At 38.2% G+C, this 20,176-nt stretch overlaps 1 protein-coding gene across 15 annotated transcripts in view; it reads left to right on the forward strand.

Moving 5' to 3' along the window:
- CD46 (CD46 molecule) overlaps window positions 1-20,176 on the forward strand; it is a 145,659-nt gene that overhangs the window by 36,868 nt on the left and 88,615 nt on the right. For 8 of the 15 annotated variants that reach the window (XM_059675392.1, XM_059675394.1, XM_059675393.1 and 5 more), the window contains 2 exons: window positions 3,654-3,692; window positions 16,143-18,622. In XM_059675392.1, the coding sequence (XP_059531375.1) occupies window positions 3,654-3,692; window positions 16,143-16,435 (332 nt within the window). In that variant the 3' untranslated portion in view covers window positions 16,436-18,622. Of the gene's footprint in view, window positions 1-3,653; window positions 3,693-5,088; window positions 5,125-5,753; window positions 5,812-6,361; window positions 6,402-16,142; window positions 18,623-20,176 lie in introns of those variants that run through there. The other 7 variants (XM_059675403.1, XM_059675402.1, XM_059675405.1 and 4 more) reach the window with 4 other exon arrangements.

The raw sequence follows: 20,176 nt of genomic DNA on the forward strand, positions 1-20,176 counted from the left end.
TCTACTGTTAAGCTTATAATATGACGGGTGGAACATTTTCATGTTATGTATTAATTTGCATTCTTTTAATGATCAGATAAGCTTTTTGTCTAAATTACTTATTCATGTCCTTTATTTTGTTGGGTTTCTGAATTACTTGTGTTGATTTATCAGAACTTTATATAAATTAAAGGCTCTTGCAGTGGTTCTCAACCTTCCTAATGCCGCGACCCTTTAATACAGTTCCTCATGTTGTGACCCAACCATAAAATTATTTTCGTTGCTACTTCATAACTGTAATGTTGCTCCTGGTATGAATCGTCATGTAAATATCTGATCTGCAGGATGTGTTTTCAGGGGTTGTGACCCACAGGTTGAGAACCGCTGCCTGGAAGGAACATTTTTTTTCTATTTTCCCCCCCTCCCCCCATTATTTTTCCCAGTTTCCTTTTAAGATTTTTACACTATTGGATATAGATTACTTTATATAACTACTTTCAATTACATAAGTAGTGTATATGAATATAAATTTCAAACATTATAGAGTAAAAGAATCTTCTCTTAGTCCATTGTATCTGTTTCTATACATCAATATCTTGTATGTGTAGATCTACATATTTTGGCAGTTTTTCTTTTATTTTACACAGAAATGGCATCATGCTGTTGATATTTTTCTAACACTTTTTACACTTACCATCTTAGATTGGGTTAGGGTTAGGGTTAGCGGTTGAGCATTGACCTATGAACATGGAGGTCACGGTTCGATTCCATGTCGAGCGGGACATATGCCTTGGTTGCAGGCTCCATCCCCACTGTAGGGCATGCAGGGGACGGCCGATCAACGGTTCTCTCTCATCATTGATGTTTCTCTCTCTCTCTCTCCTTTTCCCTTCCTCTCTAAAGTCAATAAAAATATTTAAAGATTAAAATATATTTTTAAAAAAGATTGGGGTTTGTATTTAGACTTGGTCCCATCATTTTAATGATGACTTTAATATATGCCATATTTTACTCTATCGGTGGTCATGGATATGTGCAGAAGCTTCACATTAATAGGTAGCTAGCTATATTGATCACTTCCCTAATGGCTATGGGTGTTACCATTGTCTGTCTTATAAAAGCTTTAGATCTTCTCAATACTCAAATTACATAAACATTTCAATCATGTGTTCTGGTTGCATTCTTTTGCATTTAAATAGTTGGTACATCTGAAATACTTACGTTATATGGAATGACATACAGTGCCTTTACACTGCACCCACCCTATTTGTTGATAAGTTGTCTTCTCTCCAACTGTTTGAAATGACAATTTTTATCATACATTTTATATTCCCACTGCCAGTACACAAAGGTTCCAATTTTTCCGCCCTTTACCAACCTTGTCATTTTCTGTTTGTTTGTTTGAACTAGCCATTTTAATGTATATGAAGTGGAATCTCATTGTCGTTTTTGTAGCATTTCCTAATGATTAGTGTTCATGTTTTTAAAATATATTTTTATGGATTTCAGAGAAAGGAGGAGAGAGGGAGAGAAACATCAGTGATGCGAGGGAATCATCGGCTGCCTCCTGTACCCCCCCTGGGGATGAGCCTGCAACCTGGGCATGTGCTCTGATGGGAATTGAACCCCGACCTTCTGGTTCATAGGTCGGCGCTCAGCCACTGAGCCACACTGGTCCAGCAGTGATCATATTTTTATATGCTTATTGATGTTTTGTATAGCTTCTTTGGGGAAATGTCTATGCAAGTCCTTTGCTCATTTTTTGATTTGGTGTGTTTTTGTTGTTGCTACTGAGTTCTAGATGTTCATTATGTATTTTAGACATTCATCCCTTGTCAGTTGAATGATCTGCAGATGTTTCCTCCCATTCTTGGATTGCCTTTTTACTCTATTGATAGCGTCGTTTGATAAACAAACGTTTTTAATTTTGATGAAGTCCCATGTATCTATCAGTTTTCTTTTGTTGCCTGTGTTTTTGGTGTCACATTGCCAGGTCCAACATTATGAAGCCTGTCCTCTGTTTTGTTCTCAAGAGTTTTATAGTTTTAGCTCTTACGCTCAGTTCTTTGATCCATTTTGAATAAATTTTTGTGTATGGTAAAAGGCAGGAGACCAACTCCATTCTTTTGTGTGTAGATACCCAGTTTTCTAAGAACCACATGTTGAAAGACTGTTTTTTCCCTTTAGATATTCTTAGCATCCTTGTGCACATCTGACCATATTATGTGAGGGTTCATCTCTGGGCTTCTGTTCATTTGGTTTGTCTTTTTGCCTGTATCACTGTGTTTTGATTCTTACAGCTTTTTAGTCAGTTTTAAAATCAGGTAGTTTGAGTCCCCTCAACTATGCTGTTGTGTAGTTGTTTCAGGATTGTCTAGGCAATTTTTAGATCCTTGGATTTTAAGATTTATAAATTGGGCCCTACCTGGTTGGCCCAGTGGATAGGCATGAACCTGAGGACTGAATGGTCCTGGGTTCGATTATAAGTTGGATTTTTCTATTTCTAAAGAAAGCATATTCAAGATGGTGATAGGATGCATGTAATCTGTAGGTTTTTGTAATATTAGCACAGGATATCTTTCTATTCATGTAATCTTCTATTTCTTTCAGCTGTTTTGTACTTTCCAGTGTAGGAGTCTTTCACCTACTTGATTGTTTTTTCCTAAGTATTTTATTTTTTTATGCTATTGTAAATGGAATTGTTTTCATAATTTCCCTTTTGGATTGTTCATTTTTAGTTCTAGAAATGCAACTGATTTTGGGGTGTACATTATGTAGCCTGCAACTTTGCTGAATTTATATTTTAGTTTCAACAGGTTTATGTTTGTGTAATCTTTAGAGTTTTCTATGTAAAAGATCATGTCATCTGCAACAGATAATTTTAGTGCTTCCTTCCCAATTTGGGGGTGCTGATTATTTATACTTTTTTGTCTTATTTCTGTGACTAAAACTTCCAATATGATGTTCAGTAGAAGTAGGAAATGCAGGCATCCTGTCTTGTTCCTGATCTTAAGGGGAAAACTTTCATTCCTTTACCATTGAGTATGATATTAGCTATTGGTTTTTCATAAATGGCCTTATGTGTAAGTTTCCTTCTACTATAGATTAACTTATAAATCCTATTAAGCCTTCCTGTTTGTTTGTGTGGGTCTTTTTTTTTTTTTTAGAAAGGATTGGAGAGGGAGAGATCGATAGAAACATCAATGATGAGAGAGAATCCTTGATTGGTTCCCTCCTGCATGCCCCACACTGGGGATCGAGCCCACAACCTGGGCATGTTCCCCAACTGGGAATGGAACCATGATCTCTTGGTGCATAGGTCGAAGCTCAATCACTGAGCCACGCCAGCCAGGCCCTATGTCTTTTAATTTTATGTAGAATCACATCAATCCATAGGCTAATTTTGATGTTAATCTAATGGTAAATTTAATTACTGTACCATAGAATATTGTCATAGGAAATGTTACTGGACAGGAAGAATTCTGATGACATTGAATATAAATTTACAATATTTTATGATATTTGGAAAAGAAACTAATATAATTTATGTGAAGAAAATAAAATTATGAGAGTTTTTATTCAAAGGTAAAAATTCTAAACTTATAATTTAGAGGTCTCAATCTTTGTTATTGTCTTCTTTCTCTTTTTACTTACTTTTTTTTCTTTTTTTCTAGGACATCCCCCTCCTGATGAAACACCATCTCAATCATTAGGTATTATTTTAGTTTGTAATGCTCTGCAGTATGAGATCTTAAAGTTTTACATGGAAATATATTTTGATTACCTGTAGTTTGAGAAGGGTATAATCTATCACTAAAGTGTGAGAATTAACATTTGGTAATTTTACTAGTAATAGTGTAGATACCATGACAAATATACAGTAGTATGTGTAGACACATGTAATTAATACAGTTTTTAAGAGGGTTCCTTGTAAGCTGAGGTAACTTTCTCAAATGCTGTATTTATTTATAGGTTAAAATTTGTAGGCTATAACTTTCTTTCCATGTGATAGTGTCATTTTGTGATGGCAACTGGTAGGTAAGTTTTCTTTCTATTCATACCTTGTATACACACGCCTTAACGTACTATAAGTTGGGTTAATTTTTTTTTCATAACAAAGCTGATGTATCACACTTTATGTAGACTCACATAGTACACACAATATATATTCAAGAAACTGATCATTATAGTTGTGTCATTTAAATGAAGTATAAGGATTTTTGATGAATAGATAAAGAAAAATGTGTATTACTTTTCTTTACATTAGACTAGTTTAGTAAGGTTTGTCTTTTTATAAAATGCACCTTATGCTCGTTAAGTTTTTCCTCTGAACGCTGTGGACCAACTGTCACTGTGCCAGTAAATGCAAAGCACATTCATTCATTAAACACTTGACAATTTTTTTAATGAAGTAAAAAAGCGTAGAGGTAAACAAGACATTGTATTCTTTGACTCATAGAAATTTAAGCTATAACTAAGATTTTGTAGAATTATTTATTGCTCTCTTGATAGACAAAAATACTTGTTTAAGTTTCTAAGCATAATTTTATCCATGTGCCCTGGTGTTTCTTTTGCATTCTTAGAATCTCCTTGGTATCTCTTAATTTGAAGGTGGGCATGCATGAGGAAGGATTGATGATAAGATCATGTATTATTTGTGAAGATTCAACATATTACATTTCTGTAATAAATTAATAGAACTTTATTATGACTTATTGCACAGACCCACCCCTGTTGGTGAAAAAATATTTCGTAATGAAGTCATAAGAAATGATAGACTGAATACTGAACTATATCAACTAAGATGGAATAATACATTTTTAAAATGATTTTCCCACAAATCTCGTGAATTCTAATTGTTATAATATTTACTAATAACCTAGTGTGATAGCTACAGCACAAAACAGTATTGGGCCCTAAGCCTGGAATTGTATGAGAAGGGCTCTGTGATCAAATGAGCTGGATGCACTGTCATACTAAACTAGACTGATAAACATTTTTTTTTTTTTTTTGCTGTAGTTTATAGAGGATTTGGTTAACTAAAATGTAATTGCCACCTGGAGACCCACATGTGCTCAGTTATCTTCAAACTGGTTTTATTTTTCTCAGGTGCAGGAGCCATTATTGGGATTACGTTAGCTGTTGGTAAGTGTCCCAACTTGGATCCCACTTAAATCAAAATATTAATGTGAAGAGCATTATTTGTGCAACAGTTTTTCAATTTCTACAGTTTCTATAGCTTGAAATTAAGTAAACCAGTCTAGAAACACCTCACCTTTTATATGAGACTAGAGGCCCAGTGCGTGAAATCGCACGAGACTGAGACCCACCATGTTGTGAGACCCATCAATGCACCTCCTGGTGATGGGTAGTGTGGTTGATGGCGTTACGATCACTGGCTTTTTATAATATAGATACTGCCTTGTGTTGCTGATTATATATTCATTTATATTCTATATGTCCACTTAGTAACAAATCCTAAAAAATACATGTTTTTTCAAGATGATTAGTCATATGAGTTTGCATGCCAAATATGCTTTGGGTATTTTTTTAAATTGGGAAAAGACTCTTCTCTGGCTTACTGTGGACTAAGGAATTGATTCCAGAGACTTGCACTTAGACAGTGAAGAGTCCAGATGGAACAAATGAATGGCCAGGGCAATGTGCTTAAATAAAATAGCATTTTCTGCCCACTGAACATAAATTTCTTCTGCTAGGTTTTGAATCTTGGTGATTAGTTTTCAGTTACATTTCATTTGTTTTCTGGTTTATAGTAGGTGGTGTCTTGGGACTCATCGCCTTATTGGTGTACTGTAAGAAGAGGAGGAAAGGGTAACGTACAGCACGTTTCTTGAACATATTGGTGCCTCTCCCTCTTGACGTACTTTTGTGCAGCTTGTGTTTACACTCTGTATTGCATGCTTTTTTTTCAATGTGCCTACATGACTGTGCATTCAGAATTGCATTTCTTTACTAAAAATATTTATAGTGAATTATACTATCATTGTAACAAGAGAAATCTGTGTAGAGTTGCTTCAGCTATATGTCTGTAAGAAAAATTTCTGTGTGATTTGGGGTTTCAGTTCTGCAACAAATCATGGACCATGATGGGACCTTCCCTACTGTAGGTAAACCCTACATTCCAAATTAGGCTGGTGGCCAGAATTAAATTTAAAATTGTTCACTGTGGAAATTTTGACAGGTATATTCACTGGAACTTTTTTATGAGAACGTTCCATTTGTTTTTATTAAGTAGTTGTAAGAAGCTATGTAGATGTCATCAAATTTTTTTTTCATTTAGAGTTATTATTTATACTAGTTAAACTTGGGAATTAAAAGCAACACTATTTGATTTCCCTCTTATGTTCTCTTAATTTACTAGGTTGCAGAAAAACTGATGGGGGTTAAACTTGCTGAGAGGGGTAAGATTTATAAGGCACCTCATTAACTTTGTCTTTTTATTTATAAAAAATGAAAAAAGATGGGAAACTTAGAAAATAATAATGTATAAATCCTAAGGTCACAGGGTTTGTAAACATTAATCTTAATTTCAAATGAAATAATTTATAATTTAATGAAAGAGAATAAATCCTGGAGCACAGACAAGATTAGGTACTTTGAAATTTGATTTTTAATTATTCATTCTTCCCAATTATTTTGGAAATAGCTTTGAAATCAAACCAATACTTTTTTTTAATCCTCACCTGAGGGTATGTTTATTGATTTTTAGAGAGAAACATCCCTATCATTTGCCTCTCGTATGTGCCCTAACCGGGAATCGAACCCACAATTTTTTGGTGTACAGAATGATGTTCAAACCAATAATTTTAAGAATCTTGGTATTCATGATTTTATGATATATTTTTTCTTATATTAATCATTGTGTTTAGACTATGTAATAAAAGTATGTTCTACACTCATAAAGAGCTCAAACTTCATTATGTTACTGGGTTTAAGTACTCGCAGTGCCTTCATTTGAGTCTTTAATCTTATATTTGTAGAACACATGCTATTTCCCTCTTAGTAGTATTTTTTAAATTATCCATACACATCAGCCTGAGTAGGAAGTACTTTTACAATTCCAAAAGGTTCATGTAGAAATAATTTCTAAAGAAAGCAAAGTAATATAGCATTGTATCCCTCACTTTCCTTCTTTGTTTAAAACGTCACTGCATCATAAAGATTCTTAAACACGTTTGAATCACACACTCTAGCTATCAACTAAAGGTTATTTTAAAGCTGAAGAAGTATCTGAGCACTGTAGCCCCGGATTCAGTGTTCAGTACCATAACTGATCTGAGATTCCATTTCTGATGAGCCCTACGTGGTGATGGTGCTGGGCCTGGACTACAGTTCGAGTAACCAGGGTGAAGACTATTAGTGATGTGCCAGTATACTTTCAATTTGAGGAAATACAATGAAGTTTATAGGCAAATTTTTTCTCTTGCTTAAGATAGATTTTTTAAAGACTCCTTAAGAGTGTTTGGGATAAAACTAAGTTTTACCTTGCTTTTTTAAAAACTAAATATTTATATTCTTTGCACTGTTTAGTGTTCATAGTCTGTGTTCCTCCCTTCCTGCAAACTGGTTGTGGTTGCCTTAGAAACTCCTTTTCAGAACTATAAGATGCATGCAGTTTCTTCCCCACTTGTAGGGGTAACTCTGGAAGCAGGACACCAGGCACAGATAATTCCAAATTGCTGTTTAAACTAGGCACAAATTGGATTTGATGTAAACTTGTATTTATGATGATTTGGGAACACAATAGCCCTTCTATGGACTTCATGCCAAAGTACAAAATAGTGAGGGGGGGTACAGGATGTCATGGCATAGGTGAACACTGAACTCCCCTCTTCCCACGAGCACATCAAAATTTGCACCTATATAGAGAGCAGTAACTCCTGATAGGCAACTGAGGGCTCATTGAATAGCTTCTGAAGAACAAACAAGAGGAGGAGACCAAACAGAGAAATGGGAAACCACAGCGGCTCTCCCGAACCTGCAGGAAATCTGTGAGAGGAGGTGCAGGTAAACTCCATTGTATACATCGCCCTCCACCTGGATAAGGTGAATGGGAGCTCTCTCTGGGTGCTTTGGTCCACCTGCAAGATGGCTGCAGTATGTTCTCAACCACACTCCCTGTAGCCCATTTTGGGTCTGAATAAAAGGAGTAAGCAGTATAAACAAGGTGTCCCTGACCGGAGCTCTTCCATCCTGACAGTCTAGAGTGCTATGCGCCTGCCTGGCTCCAACTGGCCTGCCAACACCACCCAGTACTCACAACTACTCACTTTTTACACAACAAAAGGGAGAGAGACCTGGTAGAGAAGATGAGCTGCAAGAGCAGTATGGAAATCTCTGAGGTTGGAGTTGCCAGTGAGCACCATTGTATATCCTCTACACCTTGAAAGAGTGGGCGGAGCTCTAACTAGGTGCTCGGGCCTACCTGCAAGTTTGCTGCATCTCATTTTCAGAATTATCTGAACCAAAGCGGGGAAACAGGATCACTAGGGCACACACCTGACCTCCCCACCTGGAGCCTCTCCATCTCCGTAGCCCCATGCCTCAGGCACTATAGGCACCTGCATGGGTCCAAGTACCCCACCAACCACCACCTGACACATCCTACACAGAGGCCACTTTGTGAAGACGGAGAGAGAGCTATTTGGTCTAATTGATATTAACGAACATAGAAAATGACACAATGAAAACATAAAAGAATATCTCTCAAATGAAGAGACAAAAAGTCTCAGAAAAAATCCTAATGAATGGAGAGAAGTATTCTGCCTGATAAAAAATTTAAAGAGACAGTCATAAGGATGCTTATCCAACTTGAGAGTGGAGTAGAGGAACTTAGGGAGAACTTCAGCAAAGAGTAAGTATGCTGAAGAATGCAACCACTGAGACGAACAATAAACACAGGGATCAACAGCAGTTTAGCTGAAACAGAAGAATCAGTGACCTGTAAGACAGGCTAGTGGACATGAACCAATAAGAACAGCAAAAAGAAAAGGATTTTTAAAAATGAGGCTAGCTTAAGGGATCTCTAGGACAACATCAAGTGCACTAAGATTTGCATTGTAAGAATCTCAGAAGGAAAAAAAGGGAATGGTACAGAAACTATTTGAACAAGTAATAAATAGCTGAAAACTTTCCTAACATGGGAAAGGAAACGGACATCCAGGTCTAGGATGCACAGAGAGCCCCGATCTAGGAGCGCCTAAACATATAAAGCAAATGCTGTCTTGAGAGGGAGAAATTCACAGCAATACAATAATAGTAAGGGATTTTAACACCCGCATTCACATCAATGAACAGACCATCCAGACAGAAAATTAATAAGAAAATAATGCCCTTAAGTCTCACATCAACCCAATCGAGTTAATAGAACATTTCATCCGAAACTGCAAAGTACACATTTTTTCAAGTGCAGATAGAATACTACTCTCCAAGATAGTTCATATTGTATGCCCCCCAAATTCAAAAAGATTGAAATCATGTCAAGCAAAATTTTGAAACACAGTGGCATAAAACTAGAAATCACCCACAGGAAGAAAACTGGAAAAATACAAATATGTGGAGACTAAATACTAGCTTCTATACAATCAATGGATTAAAGAGAAAAATAAACAGGAAATGAAAAGCTGTCTTGAGTCAAATGAAATTGAAGACACAACTAAAATTTATGGAATGCAGCAAAGCAGTTCTGGGTGGGAAGTTCATGGCTATACAGGCCTACATCATGAAACAAGAAAAATCCCAAATAATCTAACTTTACACCTGTGGGAACTAGAAAGAACAAACAAAACCTAAAGTAAGCAAAGGAAAGAAATCATTAAAATCAGAGCAGAAATAAACAAAATAGGAAAAAAGAAAAGAATGTAAGAGCTGGTTCTTTGAAAACGAAACAAAATCGACGAACCTTTAGCTAAATTCATCAAGCAAAAAAGAGAACCCAATGAAATGCATAAACGAAAAAGAAGTTACAAATGACACCAAAGAAATACACAGAATAATTAAGGAATATCATGAAAGTATGCCAAAAAAATGCCACAGTCTGGAAGAAATGGATGCATTTCTAAAAGCACACATACAATCTTCCAAGACAAAACCAGGAAGATATAGAAAGTCTAAACAGATAAGTTACTAGCAATGAAATTGAAATGGGTTGGGGGGTAAAATAAAACTGCAGGATCAGAGGGCTTACAGGTGGATTCTAAATTTTTAAAGACGTAATACCTGCGCCCTAGCCAGTTTTGCTCAGTGGATAGAGCATCGGCTTGTGGACTGAAGAGTTCTGGGTTCGATTCCAGCTAATGGCACATGCCTGGGTTGTGGGCTTGATCCTTAGTAGGGGGTATGCAAGAGACAGCTGATCAATGATTCTGTCATCCACCAAAAATAAATAGAAAAGAATTGAGTAAAGTAGCAGGATACCAAATATACAGAGATTCATGGCATTCCTACACACCAGTAATGAACTATCAGAAAGATCAAACAGCATAAAATACCTTGGAGTAAGTTGAATCAAAGAGGTCAAAAACCTGTATCCTGAAAGAAACTAAAGAGGATACAAATAAATAGATAGATATATGCTTAGTAATTGTAAAAAAAAAAAAAAAAAAAGACCTTGAAAGCAAATGAAACTTTAAGAATTAAGTGGGTGGTATCAAACTTCCTTATTTCAAACTAGACTACAAAGCAATAATAATAAAACAATATGGTACTGGAATAAATACACCTAAACAATAGAATAAAATAGCCCAGAAATTCTCACTTAAATGGTCAGTTAATTTATGATAAAGGAGCCAATACAATGGGTGTAAAGACAGGTCTCTTTAAAAGGAGGTGTTGGGCCCTGACCGGTTTGGCTCAGTGGATAGAGCATCGGACTAAAGGGTCCCGGGTTCGATTCCGGTCAAGGGCACGTACCTTGGTTGCAGGCACATCCTCATTTGGGGGTGTGCAGGAGGCGGCTGATCGACGTTTCTCTCTCATTGATGTTTCTAACTCTCTATCCCTCTCCCTTCCTCTCTGTAAAAAATCACATTTTTTTTTTTTTTTAAAAAGGAGGTGTTGGAAAAATTGAGAGTTGCTTGCAAAAAAAAGTAAAATTGGACCAATTTCTTATACCAGATACAAAAATAAGCTCAAAATGGATTAAAGACTTAAATATAAGATCTGATTCCCTGAAATTCCTAGAAGGAAACATAAGTAGTCAACTCTTTGACATCAGCCTTAGCAAATATCTGTTTGATATGTCTCAGGAAAGGGAAACAATAGCAAAAATAAACAAATGGGACTACATTTAAGTAAAAAGTTTTTGCAGAGTAAGGAAATCGTCAAGAAAATAGCCAGCCTATTGAATGGGAGAAAATATTTTCCAATATTCAATAAGAGGTTAATATCCAAATACATAGGGAACTCATACAACTTAACATCCAAACAACCCAATTTAAAAATGAGCAGGGGACTTGAGCAGACATTTCTCCAAGGAGAACATACCGATGGCCAACAGGCATATGAAAAGATGCTCAACATCACTAGTCATCCGGGAAATGCAGGTTAGAATCACAATGAGATACCACCTCACACCTGTTACAGTGGCTATCAAGTCCGTGCTGACAAGGATGTGGATGCTGGCAGTGTTGGTGGAATTGTAGACTGGCACAACCACTATGGAAAACAGTATGGACATTCCTCAAAAAATTCGAAATAGACTTACTATATGACCCAGCAATTCCACTTCTGGATGTTTGTCCAGAGAAAACAAAATTACTAATTTTTAAAGATATATACAGCCTTACGTTCATTGCAGTATTATTTATAGTGGCCAAGATATGGAAGCAACCTAGGTGTCCATTGATAGGTAGATGTGTAAAGAAGATATGGTTAATATATACAATGGAATGTTACTTGGCAATAACGAAAAACAGAACGATTTTGTCATTTGCAACAATGTGTGTGAGTCTACAGGGTATTATGCTAAGTGAAATATGTCAAAGTCAAAATACCATGTGATTTCATTTATATGTGGAATCTGAAAAATACAAAACAAATGAATAAAGAAAACAAAACAGACACAAACCCGTAGATACAGGGAATAAGCTGAGGGTTGCCAAAAGGAGAGGGATTTGGGATGATCCGTGCATTGAAATGAAGAAATGAAATGAAACACGAAATTGTAAAGAATGAGACATAGTATAGCAAAACAAACAAAATATCCATATACATGTAAGACTTGATTATACCTTAGACTTCTTTGGAGACGTTACTGCCAGAATGTACAAGGCAACATTTGGTAGAGGGTCTGTGAGGGCAGGAGAATACATTAGACTCTAATGATTAGAGGCCCTTGTATCATTTTCTAAAAAGCACATGATTGGGAGTCTGTATGGGATAATGTCACCAAAAATGATTACATACGAGGAAACTGCTATCAAAAGGAAACTGTCCCTCATCCATTGGCTAAAGAAAGAGGACAAACAAAACAAAAACCAAAGTACAGAATAGAGTAAGTAGTCCTTTTAAGATTATTAAGTATCATTTAAATTATAGTGAAGCCCAGCCAGTGTGGCTCAGTAGTTGAGTGTCAACCTATGAATCAGGAGGTCATGGTTGCATGCCCAGTCAGGGCATGTGCCCCAGTTGCCGGCTCAGTACCCACTAGGGGACATGCAGGAGACAAGCAATCAATGATTCTCTCTCATCATTGATGTTTCTTTCCCTCTCCCTTCCTCTCTGTGAAACCAATAAAAATATATTTTTTTAAATGTGTTTTTTTTTTATCGTGATGAAAATGGCCACAAAATTTAAGTACTCTGGTACGTTTTTCTATTTCGTAGCTCTCAGCTAAGAATACTAACAATAGGGTCCCAGATTGGTCAGAAATGGGCCCCATCTACACGTTCCTTCCTCGTCCGTCCGGTTTCCGTTCCGAGCTGCTGCCCCGCACTTTCCAGTCTGGGTGTGCACAGCCCTTGACCTGTCCTTCACTACCACTGCCGTCACGTTTTGCGTGTCTTGACTGTGCGCTGCCAGCTGCCTTTTGTTTACATTAATATTTTCCCTCATTTGTAGTGAATACTTTCCTCACTGATGCATGGTTTTCTTTATTCTAGTTATATCATTCCAGGATAAGTATGAGTTTGCCATGTTCATTAGAATTCTCTGCATAATTTATGTATTTTAATAATGTGACTAAATCGTTTTGCTTTCTTACATTAAAGATATTTAATGACTTGTTATAGCATAAACCTGTTTTTAATATTAGGTTAATCATGCCTGATGCAGTAACTGTGATTTTTAAGCCGCCTGCTTAAATGAATGTCACCAGGTTTGGGGGATTAACTGTATATAGTGGCCAGGGCAGGTGGCTGGCAGAATAGTGACCTGGGACACAACAACAGAAGGATCAAATGAACGTGCACATTTTTCTAGTTGGGTCTCAAATTCTGGAGCATTCAACAAACTCTTCAAATATTTTAAACAGAAGGCTAAGAAGAAACAAAGATTTTGTAGTTAGTGGAGAGAGCACATTTATGAGATTTAGACCCATCCCAGGAAAATGGGAGAGGTCTGATAGCGAGTTTACAGAGATCTTCCCTCAGTGCAGAAGTCAGGATGCATCTGCAGATGTGCAGCTTGTCACAAAGCAGATTTCTAAGACAGTACTACGTGCATTTAATATTATGCCGTGTGCTCCCTCGGAGCCCAGGTGCTAGAGCCCAGGCTGTTTCTCCTCCCCACCGTGCTATCCTGTGAAAGAGTTTGTTCACTTCAGGATCTATAAGATTCTGACTTAAAGTAGCTACTGGCACCACGCTCCTCGTGCCAGTTCCTAAGAGTCAGAAACGTCATGATGTCTGGAGCTAATTGTCAGCTTTCCTTCTGTCCGGCCCTGTCATTGATTTTATCCCTGTTGTTATGCCACTCTTCCTTATGATTTGTTACCGCTATTTTATTCAGCCCTTTTCCCTTCCTCTGTTCAGCACCTACCTAACTGGTGAGAGCCACAAAGAAGTAAAATTTATTTCTCTATGAGAAGAAGAGATGAGAGAAAGGTTTGCTTTTATCATCATAAGGTATCTGCTTCCTGTGTGTTTCTTTTCAGATGTCCTTTCTTTTGAAAAATGTTGAGTGAATATGTAGATGTCAGTCACCTCAGCTAAGATATGATGACAGTAAACATTAACAAGGACACTTAGACTCCAGTCTCCGTTGCTAAATTACCGACTTAATACCATTCCAGTTTTAATGGAAAGTAGTGTGGACTGGCAGGGTTCGGTTTGAGGTGGGCTCATTAGAGTGACGTTCCCTTGTCTTTTTATATAGCAGCTGTACATCCATAAATGAGGACTTTTTTAGCCCAATGGGAAATAATCATAAGTACAGGGAGGGAAAGTTTCCTTTTACAGAAATCAGAAGACGCTTTACTTAATTTTGCGAATGTGTTCAATTTTAACTTACAAATATTGACTCCCTGAAGGCATTTGTCTGTCCCTTGACCAGAATAGTTTTAGTATATGAAAGAGAAGGCAATTTAAAAAACCAGATTTTGAAACATTTTGAATTGCACTGTCTTAAGCCCTATGACCCCCTCCACCTTCTGTCTGAATGACAGGAGCTGCAAGTGCCCCCCTGTTTGTGGCGGACTGTGTCTACATAGCAGGGAGAGGGGGAGATCTGTATCCAGCAGCTGTAATGTGAGGCCCTACCTAGGTCACAATCAGAAGCTTAGGGCCGATTGTACAAAGCCCACTGGGGAGGGCAACTTAGTAAAAGCAAAGTGGTGTCTGATCCCCGGGCAAAGGCTAGTGACATCCCAGTTAGACGGGCAGCTGGGCCTCCCAGCCCCCCTGTCTTCCTGGTCTCTCAGGGTTCTCTCGAGGCTAAAGCCAACCAGGACTGTCGTTTTCAGACTGCCGTGAGCTTCACGGTGTCTGTAAACAGTTGAAATTAATTGAATGAAAGGCAAGGTTAATACAAAATAACTAGATTTTTATCATCAAGTAGCTTCGCTGTTACTTTATCAAGTGTTTTTAGACATTTGTGAATTCTTTTTATCTTTATCACATATTGCTATTATATTTCAAATTCTTTTTAAAGAAGTTTCAGAAAATAAAATGAATCGACTGTGAAACACAGAAAAAGGAAGTGGTGTTGGAGAACTCAGTGACAGGCCTACCCTTTGCCTCCCTCCCCACCGCAGTCCTCGGGACCTGGCTCTGTCCCAAGGGCAGTCCTGTGACAGTGGTGGTTCACAGAGCTGGCCTCCCACCAAGAGAAATATTCTAATATGCAAACCAACCTGGAGCCCTTGCACTGGGAGGCGTCCCTGAAGTGCCTGCTGTGAGGAGCAAACTGTGAATCACTGGCTGGGCTATTTTAGCTTTAGTCTGTCTGCGATGGTGCATTCACTGAGGCAGGGACTACGGCTGCATTTTCCAATTTAATACTTAGTGATTGTTAATATTCCAATTTAGTAGTTAATAATCCCATTGAGGACTTCAAAAGTAGCTAGTCCAATGCAAGATGTGATGGAAGTGTGAAATAGCGTTAGCACACAAAATGTAAAATCGTAGCAAATGTTAATATTTTCACTGAATTGGGTCAAGTAAATATATATTAAAATTAATTTTCCAGTTTTACTTTTTTAATGTGGCTTCTAGAAAATTTAAAATTACCCCTATGACTCACATTTTTTTGGACAGCACTGGGCTAGAATAGCAGGTTTTAGGCAGATGTCTGTTGCTACAATAATAGTGTGATGGCCACGTCAGTTAGGTAGGAGCATCCCTTACGGGAACCTGTGGTTTCCTTGACAGTATGGGAGAAAGGCATCATTGAACAGGAACGCTGTTGGAATCATCACCTTTTTAAAAGTTTCATCTCAGAGGTAGATCTAAAACTGCTATATTAGGAGAACACGTTTCTCCCCAGTCTTTCCCATTGGCCCTAAATATAATTTATGAGATATTTACCAAGTACTTTATATACAACTGCTCTAAAAATTCTTGTTTGCATGGAGTAAGTAATACAGTATAGGGATAGAAGAAGGGGTTCTACAGTTGAATTGTCCATTTTCTAAGTAGGCTTCTGAATGTAACTTCTGTACTTAAGTTGTGTTTGTCTCTGATGCTACCTCTTTATCTTGCCTTTAGGAAAACAGAAGGCACTGCTGCCTACAGCACATACCAGAATAAATCAAGCACTCCAGCACAGTAGACTCTCTGACGGACTTTCCAGAACACTCTACCACTTCATCTTTTTTAAAATGTCAAGAAAGACCCACATTAAATTCGATGGCTACTATGCAAAACAGCATGGAGGGCCCTCAAAATTAAAACCGGAGCCACCCTGTGATCTTACGGGAATATACCTGAGTGAAGGGAAATCCCTGTGGAAGAGAGAATCTTCTGCCCCTCCCTGTTTGTTGCAGCACTATTTACAATAACAAAGACATGGAAGCAGTCTGAAGTGTCCGTCAACCAATCAGTGGATAAGGGAGATGTATGCACATACAGTGAAATACTATTCAGTCATTAAAAAGGAAAACGTGCATTGGCCCTCAGGACATTTTGCTAAGTGAAATAAGTCATATATATAAAGAGATAACTACTGTATGATCTTTATATGTAGAGTCTATTTTAAACTCATCAAAGAAGAAATCAGATTTGTGGGTGGTGGGGTGAGAGAATTGGATGAAGGTAGTGGTCAAAAGATTCAAATTTAGTTATAAGCACGTATTGGAATGTAACGTACAGCATGGTGACTATAACTAGTAATACTTTATTGCATATTGGCAAGTTCCTTAAAGAATAGATCTTAAAAATTCTGGTCACAAGGAAAAAGATTTTTTTTTTTTGTAATTATGTGAGTTGATAGATGGTAACTAAAATTTGCTCATCATTTCATAATAAACTTATCAAATCCTTACGCTGTACACCTTAAACTTAGATAATGTTACATATCAATTACATCTCAATGAACTAGAAGGGGGAAAAGATCTACAGAGGCGTTCTCTGGTTTATTTCACTGTGAAGGCATAATGCTAACCTCTCAACGCCGCTTGGATGTAGTCACTATCCTTTGACCCCTCTGAAATGGGTGTGAACTTGGGAATGAACATCTAGCCTGGTATCCCTTAAAAAAACATTGGCATTTATAGAGCAATTCAACACAGTGCCCTTGGATTATGGTAGGGAAATGATGTTTTTTTATAAACTCTGAATATTTAGAGAAGTAAAGTATAGTTTAAAATGAGACATTTCATCTATAAAGAACGTGATTTTGCAATGTTCATTTCCAAAGTTAATACCAACTTTCAAGACTTTGAACAACTCTATTATGTGTATTGTAGATAGTTTATTGTAAAAAGTCTGTACAAATATGTGTATATTGCTTCAGCCCTTAAAAATTAAAAACAATTGTCACTGAAAACTGGGAATTTGAGTAAGTGTGACCTCCTTAACTAAGAATATTATGGGAAAGTAATTTTACAGGGGATGGGATAAGTTTCTATTTTGCAAAATATATTTTAACTTCTTGGTGATTTAGAGAAGCCATGAAGTTAATGTGTGGCATTTGTTGTTCACCTTTTCTAACATCAACAAACCAGCCTGAGAATAACAATTTAGGCTCAGTTGCTTGCTTCTGTGAAAAGTTAGAGGGCGCTAACATTCCTAACACGAATGCCCGCTTGGCACAAAGTGAACACTGTGGCCTTGTTGTTTTTTGGGGGAGAATTCCCCTCTTTAAGAGAGAACATAGAATGCGCTCTGAATTCTGGCCTAGGGGGTTTTCTCTCCCAACTTGAATAAAAAGCTCTCTCACTTCAGTAAGAAACCTGACAGTAGTTTGTAGGGAGTAAATTCAACAGATGTCCCAAGTTGCATCAGAATTAGTCTTTGTGTGGGTCTCACCTCACCTGCTAAAAGGCAGAGTAAACATTAAGCCACATATTTCAGAAAAACAAAAACCTAAACTTTGTGTGTTGGTGGTTGGTCCTATGCAGAGGAGAAAAATCACGTAGCTCAGGTATCACTTTATGCTCAGGTGGACCAGATCCCTCCCTCTCTGAGTCCTCACACCTAGCAGGGTCTCTTTCAGATGAGCCATGGGCAAAGGGGAGGAACTGCCACTCTCATTTATTCTTGAAGGGGTTGTTTTTAATTATATTTTTATTTTTAGTGACTCAAATTGGTCTGAAGAAATGTTGCCCTGAGAGGGACATGTTTGGAAAATCTGAGTGGCCCAGAGTAAATACTATTTTACTCTATAAAGTGTCCCTTCCCTTTGTAATCTCTGGGGAGGGGCATTTTTTCAACCAAAGATTGTTATGCGTCCCAAAATTAACTTTTATAATAGTGCTTCAAGTTTACTCTTTTTTAATTTTATATGAGATATATGCATATAACTATTACGTTGTGAAATTCTGTTACTGAACTATGTGGGGAAACCACTTTTATGTAGAAAAATTTGTTTAAATGACAGAGGAGGAAGTATATTTGAATTAAGTGTTTCTTAAAACGAGAAGAATGTATTTGCATTGAAGTGGGAAGCCCCACGAATGGAGGTCTTTATTGCTTTTTGAAAAATGTGTTCTTAAAATCTGATAAAATAAAATGTAGGGTGGGTTAAATTTGCTTTCTGTCAATGTGCTCATTTCCAGTGTGCTTGATTTCAAATCAGAGTATGTTTCTAATGGGGTCCCACCCTCTCTAACCTTTCCACTCTCACAGTCATGACTCCTGCTCCTCACATCTCAGAGCCTGACAAACAACCATGCTTCTCTACTCCCAGCCCATCACCTGCCTCTCCTGCTCACAGGTGTTCAGTGACACCTACAGCAGAAGTCCAAGTTCCTCAGCATGATGCTTGAAGACGTTCTACAATTAAACCCCAAATTTTCTCCCCAAGGCTCCACTTTCTGCTGCATTTCTCTAAGTAACACACTGTTAGTCAAGCTGTACCATCTGCCCTGTACTGCCTTCCTGCTTCCCCGGTGCCTGAGAGGCCTGTGGTCCTGTCAGATCCTGGGCACCTTCCAGGGCCAGCGCCTCATGCCCATTGGGTGAAGCTTTTCCCGATTTCTGCCCAGGTGTCCTATCACCAGCTTGAGGCAACCACATCTGAGTATCTGTAGACACTGTCTGCTAGGAGACATCCTTCCACAGCAGTTTAATGCATTGGTACGGCTAAGTACTTACAATCCCAAGTGCAACAATCCTAGCTAATAAAGATGGAATATGCAAATTGACCATCCCTCCATCACAAAGTAGGCGGCACCCATAGCCACAAGATGGTGGCACCCAGTCCCCTCAGCCCCGCCGGAGTAGTCCTTTTAGCCCTCGCCGCAGTGAGGGGCAAGCAGGCCCCCGAAGAGAGCAGGCAACAGGGCCCTGCTTGCCCCTGGCCGCGGCTATGAGCCAGAGAGCAGACAGGCAGGCAGGCCCGCAGAGAACCAGAGGGCGTGGGCCCTGGTGTCTGCTCTGAGTAGGCTGTCAGTAGGACATCCCCTGAGGGCTCCCAGATTGGAGAGGGTGCAGATCGTGCTGAGGAACCCCCCCATCCCCAGTGCATGAGTTTTGTGCAATGGGCCTTTAGTGAAATTATAAGATTTTATTTGTGTAAAAGGATTTTTTTTTTTTAACTTGGGTAAAAACAAAAAACCCTTACTCTTGACATTAAATCAGGTTGCTGAACCTCTGAGATCAGACTCTGGGGGACTCAGCCATGGCTGCAATCACTGGCAGAGCTTCCACTCAGCATTTCCCAACATAATGGGTCTGCTCTGGGCCTTGGGCAGAGGGATGTTTTTAAAGCTCCCCACGTGCTTCTAATATGCAGCTAAGGTTGAAACCTCTGCATTAGTGACTCTCATCCACAGTCCGTTTCTACATGGAAACTTATAAACACAGGAGGGAAAGGCTTATATTTGAGAAATTTGAGTTTTATTAAATCAACCTCTGAAAGAAATCAGAAATGCCTTAGACTTGAATCAAGGTCTTGTTGCCTGGCTAACCAAACAAGGTTATCTGTGGTTTCAAAATACAAGAAGTGCCCTAGCTGGTTTGGTTCAGTAGCTAGAGCGTCAGCCTGTGGACTGAAAGGTCCCAGGTTCGATTCCGGTCAAGGGCATGTACCTTGGTTGCGGGCACATCCCCAATAGGAGGTGTGCAGGAGGCAGCTGATC

Source organism: Myotis daubentonii, chromosome 18, assembly GCF_963259705.1.
Source record: "Myotis daubentonii chromosome 18, mMyoDau2.1, whole genome shotgun sequence".
Classification (NCBI taxonomy): Eukaryota; Metazoa; Chordata; class Mammalia; order Chiroptera; family Vespertilionidae; genus Myotis; species Myotis daubentonii.